Source organism: Symphalangus syndactylus, chromosome 1 (genome assembly GCF_028878055.3).
Source record: "Symphalangus syndactylus isolate Jambi chromosome 1, NHGRI_mSymSyn1-v2.1_pri, whole genome shotgun sequence".
Taxonomy (NCBI): domain Eukaryota; kingdom Metazoa; phylum Chordata; class Mammalia; order Primates; family Hylobatidae; genus Symphalangus; species Symphalangus syndactylus.
This window is the reverse complement of record NC_072423.2, coordinates 142,635,001-142,656,699: the sequence shown is the minus strand read 5'-3', so window position 1 is coordinate 142,656,699 and position 21,699 is coordinate 142,635,001. Positions and strand designations below refer to the sequence as shown.

The 21,699-nt window shown below is 38.1% G+C and overlaps 1 protein-coding gene across 15 annotated transcripts in view; it reads right to left on the bottom strand.

Annotated features, from left to right (window-relative positions):
- The window catches only part of PSD3 (pleckstrin and Sec7 domain containing 3), a 555,378-nt gene that overhangs the window by 193,773 nt on the left and 339,906 nt on the right, over positions 1–21,699 (bottom strand). Inside the window, exon 10 of one of the 15 annotated variants that reach the window (XM_055286530.2) lies at positions 8,931–9,011. The exons of the other annotated variants lie outside the window; for them this stretch is intronic. Within the exon in view, the coding sequence (XP_055142505.2) occupies positions 8,931–9,011 (81 nt within the window). The remainder of the gene's footprint in view (positions 1–8,930; positions 9,012–21,699) is intronic. 15 annotated transcript variants of the gene reach the window in all.

The window sequence follows — 21,699 nt, the reverse complement described above, 5'->3', positions numbered from 1 at the left end:
TACACTGACATCGATGAGATAGTGAGATATTGCCAAGTAATAAGCAGCCAGAGACATTAAGTTACTGAACTTTAATGAAATGACAGCTTAAAATGTAAAGACAAAGAAATGTCTTTTATCATCTTCCACATACAGAAAAGGAACATAGCTGCTTAAAAGAACCACTGTAATTCCCCAATATTCTCTTGTATCCTTATTTTAATATCAACTGCAGTATAGCTGATGATAATCATTACGTTATTATATCAAACCCTAAATATAAAGATTTAAATAAACTACAGGATTATCTGCTACCTAGAACTAGGCCCAAATCTCCATCCATTCCCATGACTTTAATTCATGCTCATGGCAAAAGATTTCCAAACAATTCTATCTTCTCATCTCAGTCTATTAGAACGTGAACTCAATGTCTGTTCTGTTGCATCTTTATAACCCCTAGAGCATGCTTAATAGGTATCAATTCAATGAACCTAGGTCTAATGATATCTCAGATTCAGCTTATGCAAAATACCTTCATTCCAACTAAACCAAAACTACTGTCTTAATGTTCCAACCACGCTTCTGGGCTCTAACTTTAGATAGTCTTAACTCATCTCTGTCCTTTATTTCCACTATGCAGACAGTCCACCATCTAGGAAATTTTCTTTAGAAAATAAATTGCTAGGCTGGGTGTGGTGGCTCATGCCTGTAATCCCAGCACTTTCGGAGGCCGAGGTGGGAGGATCACCTGAAGTCAGGAGTTCTAGACCAGCCTGGTCAACATGACAAAACCCCATCTCTACTAACAATATAAAAATCATCTGGGCAGGCCAGGCGCGGTGGCTCACGCCTGTAATCCCAGAACTTTGGGAGGCCGAACTGGGTGAACCATGAGGTCAGGTACCCAAGACCAGCTTGGCCAACATGGTGAAACCCCATCTGTATTAAAAATACAAAAAAATAGCTGGGCATGGTGGTGGGCACCTGTAATCCCAGCTACTCTAGAAGCTGAGCCGGAGAATTGATTGAATCTGGGAGGCAGACGTTGCAGTGAGCCAAGATCACACCACTGCACTCCAGCCCAGGAAACACTGCGAGACTCTGTCTCAAAAAAAAAAAAAAAAAAAAAGAAAAAAATTAGACAGGCATGGTGACAGGCGCCTGTAATTGCAGCCACTTGGGAAGCTGAGGCAGGGAGAATTCCTTGAGCCTGGGAGGTGGAGGCTGCAGTAAGCCACGATCGTGCCACTGCACTGCAGCCTGGGTAACAGAGCAAGACTCCATCTCAATCAATCAATCAATAGCTAAATTAAAAAATCCAAACACACACACACACACACCTCTTATTCATCTCTGCCACAACCCTACTCCACTATTCCAGGCTGGCTATCATTACCCATATTTTGGCAGTCCTGCCTAAGCTGGACTTTTTACTTTCAGTGCCTGCATACCAGTTACAGACGAAAAGTCTCTTTTGCTCAGAAGATATTTATACTTCCCTATTACCCACCTACTCTCCCAAGTAAAATTATGCTCTTAAGGAAAACCATTCAAAGTCCAAGTTTGTAACATATCCCACCCATCAAGTTGGCCTCCTCATTGCCCTACTAGTCTACTAAGCTACTTTCTAGACTTATATTTAACCCATTTTTATCCATTTAGTCCATTAGAACACACATTCCAAGAGGGCAGGGATTTTTCACTGTTATGCCTTCACCACCTAGATTAATGCCTGAAGAATGCACCCTTAAATATTTGCTGAATGAATGAATGATTTTAAGAAAAACAGAAAAAAAAAGGGAACTAGAAGAGAGAGTGTTAAACTTCACAAAGGAGTTTATCATTATAGGTTCAGGTCAAGTCCCACTTTCACTCATCGCTTCAACCTTCACTGATTTCTCTCTTCTCTGATTTTCCATGGAATTTCTGCACCATACAATTGAGCACTGAAATACTCATTGCAAGAATTCAGTGAAAAGTTTAGAACCTCCTATCCACCAAACTCTGCACAACAGATATGGTCTATGCCTTCTCCAAACTTACAGTCTCGTAGAAACATTCAACAAAGTCAATTAAAAACCAGCTACCCAAGGTGCACATAGAAAGAACACTTAATTTGGACTTTGAAAACAGGGAAGGCTTCTCAGAGGAAGGGACAGCTAAGGGAAGACTTGGAGTGTATGAGTTAGCCAGATAAAAAGGAGGTAGGAGTGTTTCAGGCAGAGGAAACAGCATGAATGGAGACTTAGAGGCAAGACAGAGTGTTTAGGAAAAGTGTTTGGGAATTGAAGGAAGTTCAGTGGTTCTGGAGTACATGGGCAGCAAAGAGCCAAAGCTGCTGGGGTGGGCAAGGACCAGACTTTTAAGGGCCAAGCCGTCACCTTGAGTTACAAAGCGTGAGCTAAAAATGTGAATTACGTGAAGTCATGTATACGTTAATTAGCTTGATTTAGCCATTCCAAAATGTATACAGATTTCAAAACATGTTGTACATGATAAATATAATCTTTATATGTCAATTAAAACTTTTGAAAAAAAAACTATGAAAATGAATATGAAAGGGAAGCTGGGAAGGGGAAGGGGACAGAGAAAGGGTGGACGCCTCACATGTCAGTTCTGCTTCTCAGTTATTCTGGATGATTTCTCATAAGAAAAGCAGAGGTCTGGTTTTAGGCTTTCTCTATATCTCAAAATGTCTGTTAAAAAATGTGGAATTCACAAGAAAACCTGTTGATTTGAAAACTTTGATTCTTCCTGCACCTTTCCCATCCAAAGAAAAAGAATGGCTGTATAATTTAACAACAGAGACTAATAAGCAATTTTAAACGCTAGAGACTTCATCAACTGTAAGAACCTTAAGTCCCTTTCAATTTTCTTCCCCTTTGAGACTCTGAACTAGTCAGCAGAGATTTCTGAAGTACACATCCCCCACAATCCACAAACCTATAAATTTTCATAATTATGCATTCTGTAAAAGCTTAAACAATGAGTTAAGGAAACAGCTCTAAGTGGTTCTGATTTCAATTTCTCTGTTGCATCAGATTAACTGACTCCTTTAATCCACAGTAGTGTCTAACACTAGTCCATACTCAATACCAAGTTCTAGTCAAATGTGGGACCTTGTGTAAGGTTCTTACCCAAAATTATTTCAAGATGAAGAGGGCTGTATCTAGACTTATGCAGTTCTCCTAAGAACATGCCACCACATTAAATAAAAGTAGCATGCAACAACCATAAAATGAATAAACAAAGGTCAAAGCTCCTAAGACAAAAAAAGGGTGCAATGCAGGTTTCTATGTAAGGTATAGATTTTAACTGGATAATTTTTAGTAATTGTGTATCAAGAAAAGATACCCAACATCTGTCTCATGTATTACCTTCAAAAACTCTTCTTTCTCTAAATAGCTTGCACTCTCTCTGGGCCATGAATGAAATGAGGCCACTGTGAGAAATTACAAATGCCATTCTGGGGGAAAATCCTTCACATCCCTATCTCGAGCCTACTACACAGGAGAAGGAAATAAATCCTCATGCTAAACCTTCCACTGAGGACATTACTAATTCAATTTCTCTTAGCAACGTTGCTACAATGCACTAAACATTTCTACCCAGTAAAAACTCATATTTATCACATTCATTTATTTCCATTTTAATTAGAATAGCAAAGCCTACATTCCATAAAGACTGGAAAGGAAAGCATCATAAAGCAAAAAAAGCTTCCCCATTTTTGAAACAGAACATCATACGGCATACTAGCTATTGACTTTTAAAAATAAGAAATATGCTCAAGTATTGCCTCTTTCTAATGACAAGTAATATGCTGTGTTTTTCCCAAGGCACCACTTCTTTTGAGATATTTCGAATATGAAATATTTCTTTGGGACAGCTCTAAAAAATATGCATTTATTCCACAACCACACAACAATAAAATGAGGACCTGACCTTCTAGGTATGAAGGTACCATGGCACAATCATCAACATTGCCACCAATTCTCATCTGCTAATATGTAAAATGTCTCCTTCTCCAGCTGACAAGCGGTATTCTCCAATATAAACAGACATGTACACCCCAAATTTAACTAAAACATTATCTAGCTTTGACCTGTCATTGTGGAGGAAATATAAAAACCCTTTATATATAAATATTAACGAGATGACCATGCATTACAGCTGAACTAGCAGTCTGATCTTTTACAAAGCCGACCCTTAGTAACTTTGAGGAAAGGTAAAGAAAAGATACATTATATCCATTGTTACATTCACTGGCCTTTCATCCATCCACTCAAAAAGTATTTATTGATCACTTTCTATGTGCCAGATACTGTACGCTGTACAATGTTTACCCATATTTTTGGCTTCTATCCATTAAAATACCAGTAGCAGCTAATTGCCTCAGCTGTAACAACCAAATACATCTCCAGACATTGCCAGATGTCCTTTGGGAAGCCTTGTCTTAGAGTTTAAGATTCTGTAGCCACGGTTTTTCAGAAATTTAAGATATAACTGAAAGACAAGATATGTGTACTTGAAATATATGAAAACACTGAACAAATAAATAGCCTATAATAACATTTTAGGGTTGGCAAGATGGCTACCAAAAAAAAAAAACATGTACCTAGCTAAGGTCGAAAATAATGTTTATTTTTAAATAAAACTTTAAAAAGATAATTTCTTTCTGAAAGCCATTCCAGTCTATCCTCTCTAGAAAATTCACCCCTTTACCTCCCCCACAAAAAAAAACATTCTTCACCAGCCTGGCCAACATGGTAAAACCCTGTCTCCAATAAAAATACAAAAATTAGCTGGGCGTGGGGGCAGGCACCTGAAATCCCAGCTACTTGGGAGGCTGAGGCAGAAGAATCGCTTGAACCCAGGAAGCGGAGGTTGCAGTGAGCCGAGATCGCACCACTGCACTCCCGCCTGGGTGACAAGAGTGAAACTCCGCCTCAAAAACAAAAAAACAAAAAACATTCTTCATCACATAGCAAAACATTTATTCTGACTATAGACTAATGCACTCATGGAGTCAGTGTTAAAAAATAAAGACCAGAAGGACGGAAACAGCAAACAGATCATTAAGGCGAGATTGGAAGATTCTGCCAATTAAGAAAGGCAACTTAGATTCTCTATACCCTTCCTCTTTTATCTATTTGATACTTAAAATTTACTGCCCTGTATCAAACACTATCTCAGTAACTCTTTTTTAATCAACTGTTTAGGACAGTTTGAGGAAAGGAATTGCTAGGCAGAAAGACAACAGGAGAAACAATAAATCTTTTAAGTACAAAAAACTGACAACAAAATGAGAAAAATACTACCTTGTGTGCTCAAAGGAAATTGCTTATAGAAACGGAAACCAGGACTCAGAACAGTCATGTGTTCTACTCAGGAAATTAAAAGTTGTACTTTCAAAAAGGGTTTCAGATCCTTCCAGAAAATCTAAAATAAAACTAGGTAACTACCTTCTAGGTTTTCCTGGGAACACGTGCCATTTGAACAGAAAATACACATTGCAAACTCTCCTTGGAGTGTCTGGGTCTTTGCTTTTAAATAAAAATGTTTAACCTAGATCCTTCTGCTTTGTTTTCTGCCCATCAGTGAGTAGGATGCACAGCTATTCCAGGAGTCTGACAGGTCAGTATGGTTTAATCAGTAGCAGGAAATATTCTTTAGGGAAAATAAGTCATCTTTTTTCCACTGTTTTTCTTTTGAGAGAGACAAGTAATTTTCTGTCTCTCATATACAACTATAAGCAATTGGTATCACTGTGCCCCCCAGAGAACTGTCCCCCTAGGAGCATTTCAGGAGAGTCACCTGCTCCAAGTGAGGACAAATATAAAGCTGGTAAAAAAACAACCCCCCTCCCCCACAAAAAAACCCCACTAGCTACAAAGCAAGAAATAGCGACTAAAGAATGCCTAATGAATTTGTACTAAAACAAAATACTGATTGTAGATGGACAAATGGAGTCATAGAACTATGTGGACACACAGTAAACAGATATGAGAAAAGAAGGAAGATTCGGAAGCTACAAATCCTGTCTCAGTAATCTATTGCTCTGTAACAAGCTACCCCAAAAGCAAGGGGCTTTAAATCATCATCAGTTCGTTTGCTAGAGATTCTGTACATGTGCAGTTTGGGGCACAGCTCAGTGAGAACAGGATGTCTCAACCCCATGTGCTATTGGCCAAGCTAACCTGGGGCTGGAGGATCCAAGATGCTCCAGGTCCAATGTATGCGCATGGTGCCAGCTGCAAGCTGGAGCACCTTGATGCTCCTACACATGGCTTCTCTCTCCAGCAGGATACCTTGAGCTTCCTTCTTTACACGGTGGCCCTGAAACTGCCAGGCCTCTTAAGGCCTGCAGTTACAACAGCACCACTTCTGCCACATTCTGTCACACAAACCAGCCCAGACTTCGGCGTGAAGGGAAACAGACTCTACACTCCTGATGGATGGAACAACATGTTCATACAGGGATGGGAGAACTCCAAGTGGTAATTTCTTTTTTTTTTTTTTTTTTTTTTTTTTTTTTTACAGATATTCTACCACAAGCCCCACTATTGTGAACCACGATAAAATAAAATGAAATTAGGAAAAAGAAAAGATGACCAGGACTAAGTGCCTTTCCTATACATGCCCCCTCCCTATCACCACTATCTTCTGCCCTTGACTCTTCAGCCAACGAAGGAGAGAAAAGAAAGAACAGAATGAAAGGTGCAGTGCAGACTATAGCATCACGGACAGCAACGGTGGTTACAACATCTCATTAGGGTCCTTTAAAAATACAGAAAGAGAACAAATGAATGAGAAACTAGAACCACCACTTACTTACTGCTTTTTCTTACTACTTTTGGCTCAATGTATGTTTTACCAAAAAAGAAATGCTACAAAGATTTGGTACAAGATAAACAATATATAAATTGTTGGGGAAAAAAAGGAAAAGTTCTTTTTTTAAAAAATGAGAGATTCTACTTTTTAGGGTCATAATTGTATAAGTTCAATGTTTCTAGCATATCTTTCTAGAAGAAACACTAAAACAGCCACAGGTGAAAAAGAAAACTGATAAACAGAGGGGGTAATATAGTAGATCCTGTGGACAGACGACATCCTTTTTCCTGCGCTAAAGTGCAATGCTGCAGAATGCCATCCCCCTCTTGAAATCCTGACTCTTAGAGAATAGAAAATGGTATTACTCATGCATGACCTTTGCCAAAAAGTGGCTGGCAGATGGGTTTACATAGCAAAGTGGAGATGTGATGAGATTACTCTGAGTCCCCATGAAACTAGCCCAGTTGAGCCTGGACAAGAATTTCACTGGATAAGAGGCTTTTTACTTTCACAGAACGTAGACAAATGTGCCATGTCACAATGGCTTCCACTCATGTCCTGGTTTATCATCATTCCTGCCTCCACTCCTTAACAGAAACCAAAAAAAAAAAGGCAATTATCTTTCTTCCAGCTACAGATGTTAATCCTCAACTAAGTTTTAATAACATCCCATGCCGGCAGTGTCTGCAATGTACTAGAAAGGCTTTGAAGCCTGCAAATCATTCAGGACAAAAGGAGGAAATCCAAGTCCAATTATGGGAAAACGAAAAAAAGAAAAAGAGCAGAAATGCCCTTCAAATCAGACCACACAGAAGGCCAAAACCGTAGATGAAAGGAACTGAGAAGCTATGGGTTTTTTTTGCAGCCTCTTAAATACAGACCCCTAGGCAAAGGCAGCACTTATTTAACATATCCACAGGTATTAAAGTCTGTAACATATAAGGTGCTAGAAAAATAATTTCAGTGACTGTTACTTATGGGTCTAGATAATTCTTAATATTGACAAACACTGGTCCCTATGTAAAAGACAAAAGTAGAAAATATCACTAAACTTGGAGGTAGAAACCAGACTTGAATTCTGTCTCTATGTATAGCCTTTGGAAAATTACTTTTTGTTTCAAAGCCCAAGTTTCTTCATCTATAAAAATATGGATTAAAAATACCTTCATTCAAAGAGTTGTACTATAACTTTTCAATGAAATTCGTGTATATGTCTGAAAAACAGTATCTAATAAATGTAAACTGTGTATGATTCTGATCTTTAATACAGATTAAGACTCCCAAGTAAAAGACGTTTTTCTTTTTTTAAATCATGGAAAAGACAAATTTTGTTGTCACAAGATGATGGTTCGATGGTTCTCGGTCAGATTTTCTTCCTCCTGGGAAGACGATCTTGGGTAAGTCTTTTCTCTTTCCAAGTCCTAGGTTCTCCATTTCATTTATTTGCTTGCAAACCTGAATTCATTTGGAGGCACTAACAGTAAACACGGCAAATAAAGTCCCTGCCCTTATGGAACTTAGTTAAGTCATGAGGAGACCTAAAAGCAACGAATGTACAGTGTTGGCTAGTGTTTTCTGTATGATGAGGTGACTGGGTTAGAATATCTTCAAGACCCTCTCCAGGTTTAAGCCTGTGAACCCGTAACTGTAAATATAAAAGTCAACAAAAAGAAGGAAGACCACAATTTCTCATTCTGATGTTTTATAGGGTGTTAAGTCATTCTTTCTCAAGCCGAAATCAAAAGCTTCCAGAGAACAGCAATGCCATTACAAAGGCTTTCTGTACTAAAAACGAACGGTCCTCGTCTAAGTTGAAAACTTAAAATTCTACTGTTAAAGGGAAAATCAAGTCTTCACATCAAAGACTGTGCCCTTTATCCCCTTGAAAGCAATAATTCAGAGAGTAACATTGGCACACACTCCAAGGACCACCCATGCCTTAGCATACAGAATCAGAAACAGTTTACTAAAACTAGGGTCTGTTTATTAATCCTACATTCAGTAAGAGTTTGAGAAGGGAATAATCACCAAAAATCCCTAAGTTCTCTCCTCTGATTATCAGTGGGGCTGTAGTTCAACTCCAGGAAAACACTTTATACAGATAAGAGGAGATTACTTACCCTCAGGGCAGGAGAGCATGTTGCGATAAGGAAATAATGGTGCCCAAAAACAAGAGATGAAAAAAATTGGGAAAGTTTCACCTAAAAAGAGATAACTTTGTTGAATCATAGAAGTAATCTTCAATTATCAGAATGGTCATTGAGATACTCACAATCAGAGTAATACGCTGAATGGTGAATGGACGATAAATGTGCCCAAGTGGACACACTACTCCCTAGGATAAGATTCCCAGTGGATAGGAATGCTTTCTCTGCTGCCTTTACACTTTATATTCTTTATTTGCCCTACAAACATATCTAAGGCTATAGTAGTTAGATGGAGGGTAGGTTCTACAAGCACGGTTTTTCTCTGACAGATTTCTATCTCCTGGTAGCCTGGTTTTTACTGGCAACCTCAAGTGGGTAAGCCTTACATAAAAAGTTTCAGTTTTCAGAATGAATCAAACAAGGATTAAGAAATAATGATCATAAACAGTTAGAACCAATACAAATTTATGAGGATGATGAAACTATAAGAAAACATAGGATTACTGGATACCAACAACAGTTCTTCAAATAATTTTTCAGTGATACAGCATCAGAAACTTTCTATTTAAGTGAACAAACAAACATGCACCTGAATAGTAAAATTAGGTTTTAGGAAACTTATTTGGCAAATTGAACAAAGACTGTCAAGCAGAATTCATTAAAAATACAAAAAATAAATACAAACAATTGATATGCTAACTATAAATTGTTTTTATGGAAAGTAGCTTCTGACAAATTTCAAGTTTCTTAAAACAATGTAGAATTCCAACAAACTTCAGCACATCTCCTATACTACAGTTTACCTATTTAAGTATAAGCATAAACCTTATATACCTCACGTAATTTCTATAACTTCCAACTTCCATACTTACAAACTCTGGAATAAGATGCCCTATATTACCCAATCAACATTCTAGCTCTGCCACTTACTGTGAAATTGAAGGCAAGACACTTAACTACTCTGCTCCTTAGTCTGTTTCTTCTTTATATCTAAAAAGTAAAATAATGGTACCTACCCTAAAGGGTTACTGCAAGAATCAAATGTGTTAATATATTTGAACACTAGAACAATGCCTGGCACACCATAAAAGTTTTTAAATGCTGGGAATTTTATTATCGACTGTGTTTATTAGTATACATATTTATAGATGAATATGTGTTAGTAAACACCATTTACTAAACTGTTTACTAAAACTAGGCTCTATTTATTAATCCTACATTCAGTAAGAGTTTCAGAATGGAATAATCACCCAAAATCCCCAAGTTCCCTTCTTTGATCATCAATGGGGCTATAGTTCAACTCCAGGGAAGTATTTTATAGAGATAAGAGGAGATTACCCCCAGAGCAGAAAAGCATGTTGAGATACGGAAATAACGGTGTACAAAAACAAGAGATGAAAAAAACTGGAAAGGTTTCACCAAAGAAGAGGTAACTTTGCTGAATCATAGAAGTAATCTTCAAATATCAGAATGGTCATCAATTAAATCAGTAATTAGACTTACTATTTGTTTTTCCAACGGTAAATTTGGCTGATGATCAGAAAAATCTTTTGAATCAAAGCTTTCTGATAGCAATGAGCATTCTTTCCAAATGAATGCTAACATTAAAAACAAAATGCTGCTTTTCAAATATGGAGAGATGATTATGCTGAGTGTGAGGCTGGACTAGATGACATAAAAAACTCAGAATTGTAGAATATTAACATTTGAAAAGGACTTCAAAGTCATCTGCTTCTGTGATTTAGTTGTCCATTGGAATAATCTGGGGAGCATCTGAGAAAATACCGTTCTCATCCCAGATCAATTAAAATCAGAACTTTCTGGGGGTAGAGACTGTGCACTACTTTGCTTGTTTGTTTTATTTTGTCTTTGTAATTGTCCCAGGTAGTTCTAACACAGAACCACAGCTGAGAAACACTGCATTAGTTCACAAATGACAAAACTAGGGCCCACGGTTGGAAAATAATGGAACTATAATTTGAACCCAGGTACTATGCTGTGCTATTTATTTATTTGTGTGTGTGTGTTTGTGTGTGTGTGTGTGTGTGTGTGTGTGTGTGTGTGTGACGGGGTCTTACTCTGTAGCCCAGGATGGAGTGCAGGGCATGCTCATGGCTCATGCAGCCTCGGCTTCCTGGGCTCAGGTGATCCTCCCACCTCCGCCTCCCGAGAGGTGGGACTTACTTTTTTAAATATATTTTTGTAGAGATGGAGTTTCACTATGTTGCCCAGGCTGGTTTCAAACTCTTGACCTCAAGCAGTCTGCTCGCCTTGGCCTCCCAGAGTGCTGGCATTACAGGTGTGACTCACTATGCTTGGCTCTATGCTATTTCCAATAAACTAAATTACTCATAAGGTCTATGGCTTTATAATATGCATAAGGCTATTAATAAGTCTTGCAAATATAGGTTTTGGGGGGGTAAGAATATACTTTATTTTTTTCCCCAGGGTACAGACTGTTCTCTAGTCTATTATCACTTCCTAACTTTAAAGACATTATTTCACTGAACTTCAGTAGAAAATACACACAAAAATAGTCTTGTATCATGGGGTTTACTATTAACTTTGATTTTGACCTACTTGAGCCTGATTTCCTATTGTTTGAGCAAGTATGTCCTTACACAGATCCTTATCACACAGGCAAGAGGCACAGGCTCCCTCTACTCAATTTGTGATCAAGAGAAACTGCTGATAAATTATTTTCTGCTTGCCGATGACACCAACTAGAAGCTATCTTTGCTAGATTTTGAAACTCTTAATCAGTGTGAAATTGGGAGAAGGGCAAAGGAATGGAAATCAGGAAATCTGAATGGCTAACATGGGGTCACAAGGAAAGAAGAATAAGCCCAGAACTGAATGATAATTCCACAGCTCAGCCTCTACATCACAAACTGTGACCATGACTTTCTGGTGACCAATTTTGCATATCATTTCAAATAAGAGGCCTCCTGGCAGGTGGGAAAACCATGGCAGTGGGAAGGAGAAGTAGCTGTCCTTCTCTCTGTTCTGTCTTTACCCACACGAATTAGGGCCTTCAACAACTCACTATCTCCCTGAAACTCCTTTTCTCATTCATAAAATGGGAAAGTTCATCAAGATCATCTCAAGGGTGACTTCGAATTACAGTGTTCTATGATTAGATAACACCTGCATTGTCAAGAAGGATGGGGCTGGCCTATGATGTTTATACTGTGAATAGTTGCTTTTCCTGTGGACAGACTCTACCAGATGCTAAATAGAATCCACACAGTAACCATATTATAAAAGGGATCTACCATACACATCGCATGTTAAATTTTTAATACAGTAATCATTATCAGAAATGTGAATTCCATCACAGGTTAAACCTTAACACGAGTAGGCTGAAAATCAAACTGGCATCTTATTCTCGGCAATAAAGACTCATACTAGCCACCAGATAACTCCATGAAAGAGATATAAACATCATACACATTGAAGGGCTGACTATGGCTTTAATTGACTGATTACTTTCCAGAAATGCTTTTCTTGGATTGCTGAGAAGTAAGCTATACCCACACCCCCCCCCAAAAAAAACCCAAGAAATCCCTTCAACTCAAAGAATATTCTAGAAAAAAATTCTAGTCATTTTTTTGTTCTGAAATGTATCTTTTAATATATTTTAAAGACAAAAAAATACCACAAGGATGATTTCTTTTCCTTTTAAGAAGAACCTTCGGCTCTTAGGTATCACAGATTGTTCAGAACAACTTGGACTAAAGGTGGATTTCGCCTAGTGATTTAATTAATAAACATGTTTGTGGTTCAAAAATCATTTTGGAAGGCACATATGGAAAACTAGGAAAACTTCAGATGGATGAAAATTTAGTAACAAATATATTTAAGGAAGAATATTAAGCAATTGAAAATTAATTTAAATTGAAAATGCTTCCCAGTTATAATCAGTAACAAGGAAGCAGATGATTCTCCCACAAAAATATAGAATTGTAGGCAATAAACAGATCTTTGTGGAAGAAAAAGAGTAAGCTATTTAAGGCGAAAAATAGGTGTTCCCATGCTTAATTATTAGTTATAAACTCACTGTTGAAATACCAAGAGTATTTAAAGAAACAAGAGGCTGGGCAAACCTGGAAAACATCACATGTAAATACAGTGCCTTTGTCTGAACTCTATAGAGAACCAGAAAGTGTTCTAAAACATCTGTGTTATTATAGGGTTGAAAATAAAGAAGAAGATAATATGTACTTTGAAATCTATTTTCTAATTTCCATTTTTCATGTGTCTAATAGCTAAAGATAAGACATTCATTTTATAAATACAGTACCACTATTAACAAGCATGGTCACAGGGCTCTAATTTATCCTATTTATAGTAGCAAAAAAAACCCCACTTTTTTATTATAAATAAACAACTTATAATTGTATATATTTGAGGATACAAAGTAATATTATGATTTGAAAATTCAAAGTGAAATAATCAAATCAAATAAATTAACATACCCATTACCTCAAATACTTTTTTGCAGTGAGAACATTTGAAATTGACCTGGCTTTCTGGCTAAGATCAAGTATAGTATCTGTCTTCATCAGTCTAATTCTAATATTTTTAAAGAATATTAGAAATCAGATGAAAGTAACATTATCAGCTATCTTTAGAACGTAAGTTATTTCTAAATGAAATGTCAAGAACTCACAAATAATATAATATCAAATCTGGGATAACAGACTGCGTAGTAAGTTTCTCGTGCATGGACAAGCTCACAGAGACAAAACTGCAAGATGTTCCTATCAACCAGAGTGGAGGCCAGCCAGCCTCCAGGAGCAGGAGCTGCTGTCCATGGAGCTGCCCTGGACCCACTCCACATTCCCCTAGCACGGCGTTGCTTTCCTATCTTCTATTCCCAGGTCTGATCTCCGACTGGCCCGCAGAACAGGACACTGACATGGGTTCCACAATGACAGCTCCTGCTGTGTTAACTCAGCCTGGATCGCCCCCACACTGCTTTATGAGCACTAAATTTTGGCAACCTACTCTCTCTCTCCTCGGAATCTGACCTCAATTGCACCCTTTTTGTTCCACTTCACTTCTCCTCAATTCTGACAGCTTGCAGTGACCTTCCCTAGCTACAAAGAGAAAACTGTGTTGGGTTTCATTTGCAAAATTCTCAAGCAGAATCCATCACACCTTCAGTCCTGTTCCCTAAGGGCCCTTTTAGCAGTCACATTATTGCCCCCTTATTATTGGCAGAGACAGTCTGAGTGACCTTGGATGAATCTCAGCTGCTTTTTGAGCTTAACCTTGACAGCCCCTCGGTTTCATTATCTAAAAATTTAGGAATATCAGACTATCTAGAAAATCTTTTAAGATTATTTCCATTTCTAATAACCTGTTCATATTCCTAATCTCAGTGAAATGACCCTACCAGGTACTTAAATCCCAAAAGTCACATGGAAATCCTCTCTCTCACTCATCCTCATATTCAAATGAACAAATGATTCCCTCTGTCCCACCACTTTGTCTCCTGTTCCTCCTAATGTCCCTTAAACCTCAGCTCTGTGAGGCTGACTTCGCTTCCCCTGCCTTCCAGCTGCTTCTGGGTTCAGCACTTCCACTTGACTTTCCCAGTGACTTTCAGCTTTTCTCTGAGTGTGGATTAACCTGGGTGCCTCCCTGAGATCAGAGGGCTTATCTGACCCTCAAGAAATAAGTCCTGGTGCAAAGGCAACAATGAATGAAGGAATGAAAGGGAGAAAGGAAATATCTAAAGATTTTCAGATCCAAACATAAAAAGGGATTAAAATAATGTTTTCTATTGTCTGTTTTTTAAAACTCAGAAAACACAACACTGAGTAAGAGGGAGATGAGAATAAGTGGTGGGGAGAAAGGAAGGAAGCACACTTACAGGTAAGAGTTACAGTCCAGAGAACGAGCGAAGCATGTGACACATCTAATCTCATTTCCTCCTGTAACAACTGTTTACAAGATGCGACGTCATCTCCATTTTACGATTAGAGAAAGTGGCCTCTGAAAGCCTCCTTAGTTTGCCCAATGTCACAATGCCAGTAAGTGACAGGGTCAGAACTTAAACCAAGATGATGTGACTCCAAGAGTCCACTGATCTTTCCCTAGAGTTTGTTACCATGATGATCTCAACTTTACAACAGTGGTCCACGGCAGTAGCTTATGTCATATTAAAATCTTAGAATTTCAGTGTGCAGGAAGAAGAGTTTAAAAACAATCCTAGAATTTAAGAAACCAAAGTATTTGGGAAATAGGAGGGAAAACTCCACCAACACTGCAGCTGTGCTATTCATCTATAGACTCTACTCTTGTACTGGCACTAGCTACATATGTCGGCACCTTTGAAATGCAGTATTTTAAAATCCAATCCTGTGCTAAGATTATCCGTCCTATCAGCAGCATGCTGCATTTTGGGATGCCCTCTCCCACCTACTTGAAGCTCTCCAGAGACTGTGATACAACAATATGGGCTTCAACACACTGCATCTAATTTTATTGTTAAAAAAAAAAAAAAAAAAAAGGCTCTGCCATATGGTTACCAACAAATGAAATAGTGACTGTTGCAAACAGAATAAAAAAACAGGTGGAGGCCTGACAAAAAAAAGTACAACTGAAATGAGATCTAAAAGATTTAAAAATAGCTGGTCAACCAGTAATGTATACTTAAACAAAAGTGTTTAAAAAACCAGGATGAAAAATGTATAAAAACATTACCAGGAGTAATATGAGGAAAATAATGCTTTCGACATTTTCATTTTATCCCTGGAAAGCTTTGGTGATTCAAATTTAAAACGACTATAATAGGGAAGATATAAAAAGGAATCACAAGTCCAAGAGAAAAGAAGAAAGTTTCACCTTTTGTTCTAATTTCTTAGAATCATCTTCCTATTTCCTTGCAATATACTTCTTTAAGAAACCTGGCATACTTTGAGAAGGAAACAAACCAACCAAGCAACCAACCTAGTATCACCAAAACCACACAGACAGACGGGCCTTAAATTTGCTACGTAATCTGTATACGCTTAAATTAGAATGGTCAGGCTTAGTTCCCTAGTAAGCACTATACAGAACTTCAGAATGACACAGGCAACAAACCAACCAAGGAAAAAACAATCTTTATAATCGTGAAACAAACTGATGTTACATCCAAAATATAAATATGAGCATATTCTTTGAAAACATGTAGTTATTCTCATATATATTTTACCTACACTGTATATAAACATAGATAGCTTTTGTGAAGGTATTGGTGAATTCTGGATCCCCCTGTAAGTCAGTTGGCCCACCACCACCTAAAGATTAAAAAGCAGTTCATATCTATCCTATTTTTAACTTCAGTCCTGGAGATTACATCACCATTTTGGTGCCCAACTCCAGGGATTAATCATTCTAATAAAAATGTCAGGAATTATTTATTACTGGCAAAATGCTACAGTTTAGAAGCCATTTGGTTTATTTTTCATAAGGACAAAAAGCTAGTCATACCCATCCTTATCTAAGTTATCCATAACCTTTCACAACCTAGAATTATACACTAGAGTAATTAGTTAATCTTCCAAGTTAAGACCCACATTTCAGAGAACCGTAGACATCGACTAGTTTTAAGTGGCTGAGAGCAGAGTCAGGTCTCTTATAATTTCCAATGTGAGGGACAAGTCATATGACCTTAGACAATATGCGATGCCTTTAGCTTTAGAAATACAGTTTTCACGGCTGGTTTTACTTAATAAATATTGATAGCAGGCTTCTCTTAAAAGTTGCTATGCATACTTCTTCAACTGTATTGCAGGAACAAAAGGCAAACCTTCCCTTTGCCCATTGAAGGTTCACTGAAAATCAACTGGCCAAAGGCAGAATAACAGCAAAAAAGGCATACAATTTATTAACATGTACAAGGGACAATCACAGAGTGATTCCCCAAATATTCCAGTGGGGCCAACATACTCCTACAGCTTCTTTTCATAGAGGAGCGGGGAGATAACGAAGGCAGGGAACTCTGTCAAAGGGCAATAAATGATTACCAAGGAGAATGAACGGATGGGAAAACAGAGATGAACTTATAAAAGGTCCTCTTTAGAAAATATTCCAGCATGCTTACATTCTTCAGTATTCTTTGTTACAATAGATAATGAGATAACAAGGAGGCGAAGGACAAACAATTGTTCTCCTTGGTGGGTCCAGTCTTTACCTGGATGGCGGAAAAGTCTCTTCCCACATTTGCTGATCTCTAAGAACCTTTCATTCAAAATACCTATTATACCAGGGAGCCATATTTTGGAGTGAAGTTCCCTGGGTACCTTCAATATATTTTAGCAAAATAAATTTTAAAATATTTAACTTAGAAAGTGGAAGTTCTTATTTGGGAGGCCGAGGGGGAAGATTACTTGAAGCCAGGAATTTGAGACCAGTCTGGGCAACACAGAAAAACCGTGTCTCTACGAAAAAAAAAAAAATAATAAGAAAATTAGCCAGGCTTAGTGGCACATGCCTGTAGTCCCAGCTACTTTAGGGGAGTGCGCGGGGGTTAAGGTGGGAGGATAGCTTGAGCCCAGGAATCTGTGGGTGCGGTGAGATATGGTTGCATCGCTATATTGCACTCCAGCCTGGGTGGAAGTGCAGACACCGTCTGTCTCTCAAAACCACCACCAACACCACCACCACCACCACCACCACCACCACCACCACCCAGAAGTTCCCTAATACACTGCTCCCCTGACATCACCACTATTAACACATTAATCTTCCAGATTCTCACATATGAATTTTAACACAAATGGTATCATTCCATAGTTAATTTTGTATTGACGTTCCCCACCATCAATTCCTTGAAAATAATAATTAGGTACTCATATTTATGAAGTATTTTTATGTGCTAAGTATCATCCTGTATGCTTTATATGGATTTTTACATTAAAACCTCATTCCTGGTTCATAAGTAGGTGTATTCACTGTTCCCAATTTCCAGATGAGGAAGCTGACCGAGGAATAATTTCCCCAAAGTCACAGAATTGGTGTTTAGTATCAAATAATCCAGGCAGCATGAATAAAGAAGCTATACTCTTAACCCCTTCTCTTCACTTTACCATCCATACCACTGCTCATAACTCTACGTGGTTTTTTCAACAACTGTATTAATTACATGAATAAAGTATAACTGACGTAGTCCTTCACTGATCGAGATTTGTATTATTCTCAATTTTTTGCTATTGTATACAACGCTGCTTTTAATGTCCTTGTACACACACCTTTGTACGTTTAACTATCCAGCATCTTTCTTTTTTCTTCTGAAATAATTTTAGACTTACAAAAAGGTTATACAAATGGTACAAAGAGTTCCTGTAAATCCTCCACCCAGCCTTCCCTTAATGTTAACATCTTACATAACCATCAGTGCAATTATCAAAACCAGAACGTTAATGTTGGTATAGTATTAACCGAACTATACACCTTACTCAAATTTCACCAGTTTCCCCATTACTGCCCTTGTCCTATTCCAGGATCCTCTCTAGAACCCACAATGCCTTCATTTGTTATGGCTTCTTAGTCTCCTCCAACTGGTGACAGTTCTTCAGTGTTCCCTTGTCTTTTATGACTTTGACACTTCAAAAGAAGACGGACCAGGTATTATATAGAATATCTTACAATTTGGGTTTGGCTGCTGTTTTCTCATGTTTACAATGAAGTTAGGCATTTGGGGGAAGAGAAGGGATGTTATCTTCTCCTTTAGAGCATCAGAGGCTTCATGATGTTGAGATGCCTTGCCACTGGCGATGTTAACCTTGATCACTTGGTTAAGATAGTATCTTTGGCTGTCTATATTGTAAAGTTAGTATTTTCCCCTCATAATGAATAAATATCCTGGGAGAGATACTTTGAAACTACGGAAATATCCTGGTTCTTCCCTAACCTTCATCTACTAAATTTAGTATCCTTCAATGGCTCTATCCACAACAATAATTACTGTGATATTTGCCATTTCCTCCTTTCCTTTCACAATTGTTAAAATTTTTCTGTAATAAAAACCTGTCCCTTCTCCACAATTTTTAAAATGTATTCAATGGAAATCCATTTTCTTCTGTGAGTATAATCTAATACTACCAGTTTGTTGCTCAAATTGTTCCAGCTTTGGCCATTAGGAGCTCCTCCAGGTTGGCTAGGTTGGCCTTCTGGCACATCACCCTCTTCTTTTGAGCACTTACTTTCTGGCACCACAAGATGTTCTAGGCTCATTTTATATTTTCCCTACCCCAGGACTACAACCAACCAATTCTCCACAGAGCATTAATTCATTTTACTGGTGAACAGTATTTAGAAACCAAGGTCTGGATGCTACACTGCTCATTAATATTGAGATATCAGTGCTTCTAGATCCCCTCGGCAGGCAGAGTTAAGAAATACATGCAGGTGTATATTTGCATGCATATATACAACCCCATCATGCAAACTCACCTATGTTTCTGCATCAATTCATACATAAAAGTTATGAATTCATATGAATAGCATCAACTGGAATCCAATACCACAGGGTTCCTTATTCATAATTTCTTTCTCCCATAGAGAGAAAACTGCCTCTTATCATCTATAGTATGTTTGTTTATTTGAACATCCCAGTATATAGATAAAGTAATGAAAGTGGCAGACAAATGCCTTGACAGACAGACAGAGGCAGGTCCCCTGCAAAATCCTACCTTCAAGCCAAAGACAGTTTAAAGCCTGAAAGCTGAGTTACAAGTTAAATCTTTGGACCAAACTGAGAGTGTCTTCCCGTATGGCACACTTTCCTCTGATTGGTCCCCACCCTTCACCTATTTTACATATACCCTTTCCGAATTGGTTTCCTACCCTTTCCTAATTGGTTTTTCTACACTGTCCTGCCCACCTTTGAGTGGTGTTTTTGCTTTAATCTTTTTTGCATACTTACAAACCAATCAGCATGCACTCCCCATTCTGAGTCCATAAAGGGCCTCAGACCCAGCTACACAAGGGAACTCCCTCCCTCCCTTGCTGACCCTTGCTGAAGCCGTTTTCATAACTCAGTAACATTCTTCTCCACCCGCCTCACCCTTCCATGCCCCACGTGTCCTCATTCTTCTTCAGTACAGTCTAAGAGTTCGGGAACCACCAAACAAAGGTACAAGCTCAAACAGAGGTAAGATGGGGCACACCAGCGTGGCCAAGGGAGGTCCAGCTCGTCGGGTGTTGCTGGCCAGGGGTCCCCACCTTGCAAAGTGACGAAGAAGAAAAATTCTGCATCAGTAATAGTTTCAGAATTAATAGCTCTTACCCCTGTAAAAGACAAATTTACTAACTGGAGTACAGTGTTTTTGTACTGTTCTTTTTGTCTTCAGCCACACGGCATCCAGTTAAAATACTGTTTTTCAAAATTCTTTATGTTCGTTCTTTCCTTTTCCATTCCCTTTAGTGTAAATTACCAAATACTTAATTTGTAATACAATTAGGTTCATTTGTTACTGTTTATACTTTCCACTTTGAGTTTTCATGGACTGGTTGGTCTTAATTATTAATTTGTATCCTAAGAGGGCAAATGCCAGGGTTGTAATTTCATGTAGCAAATGAGTAGAAGGGCACATTCAGTGAGGACGGAAAGAAATGACCTTAGGCATGGATATTTTCTCAGCGTGTTCGTGCTTGCATTCATGTGCCTGCTTGCTCTCTCTCTCTACCTGTGTATGGATAGCCTCAGTTTTTAAATGGCGGTGTCACCTTTGTTCATATGAGATAATGTGAAGCTTAGAAACCTATAGATTTTAAGGTTGAAAAGGGCTTCTCAAATGCAAATAATGCCCCCACATCTTCAATTCTTAATACTAACGATTTAAAAACGTACCACAAATTGGAGCTTGGCCTTTTCATAAAAATGTATATGGGTACCTGCAGGAGTACAGATACAGTTTACTTGAAGTTAACGACACTGGAAGGATCCTTATAATAAGGTTTTAATTAGATATTACCAACAAGGAAAATAAAAGAACATGAGAGCTGGAAGAAATTATCTAAGAGAGTTTCTAAAGGCTTGGTTTCATTTTTAAAAAATCAATTTTCCCTACATAAAAGAAACCAGAAGCAGACATAACTGACAAAATAGATGGGCAAAGGAATGTATTTTCAAAGTCAGATGCATTGTGGAAACAGGAAGAGAAAACTACAGGTGAAAGCAACAGCAATCTTTCTGAATTATCAGAAAACATACCTTAGCATACTAAAGTGGGAAAATGAATGGAAAAAGATGAAATCAGAAACAGTTCCCAGTGTCTCTGAAACTGAAAGCACAAAGCTTTAATCAGAACACCAGCAGAGATTATGGCTGGATGGTGACAAGAATGAGACTGCCACATGGTAAGGAAGGTAGTGCTTCCTTTCCAGCTGCTAAATAGTGCCAATTAATGACTATACGAATTACATGTGTACCAATGTCTGCTCAGAATGCAGACAGCAACTCCAAGAAAAAGCTATTTTTCTTCTCAAAGTGAGTAAAAACAAGAAAAAAAAAAGACACAGAAGAAGACGAGTTTCCTTTTGCAGGCCTCTAATCATCATGACCAGCACTTCAGGTTTGGGTGGAAGGTGGGAAGAGAAGGAAGGAAAACAAATACTGGAAAGAGAGAGGGAGAAAGGTTTGGAAAGACTATGGAAGTCTTCGTATGTACTAGAAGCTTTAAGGGCAAAATATGAGTCACCAAAGGCAAGTGAAATTGTTGATCTCTTGTAAAAGACCCCTTGG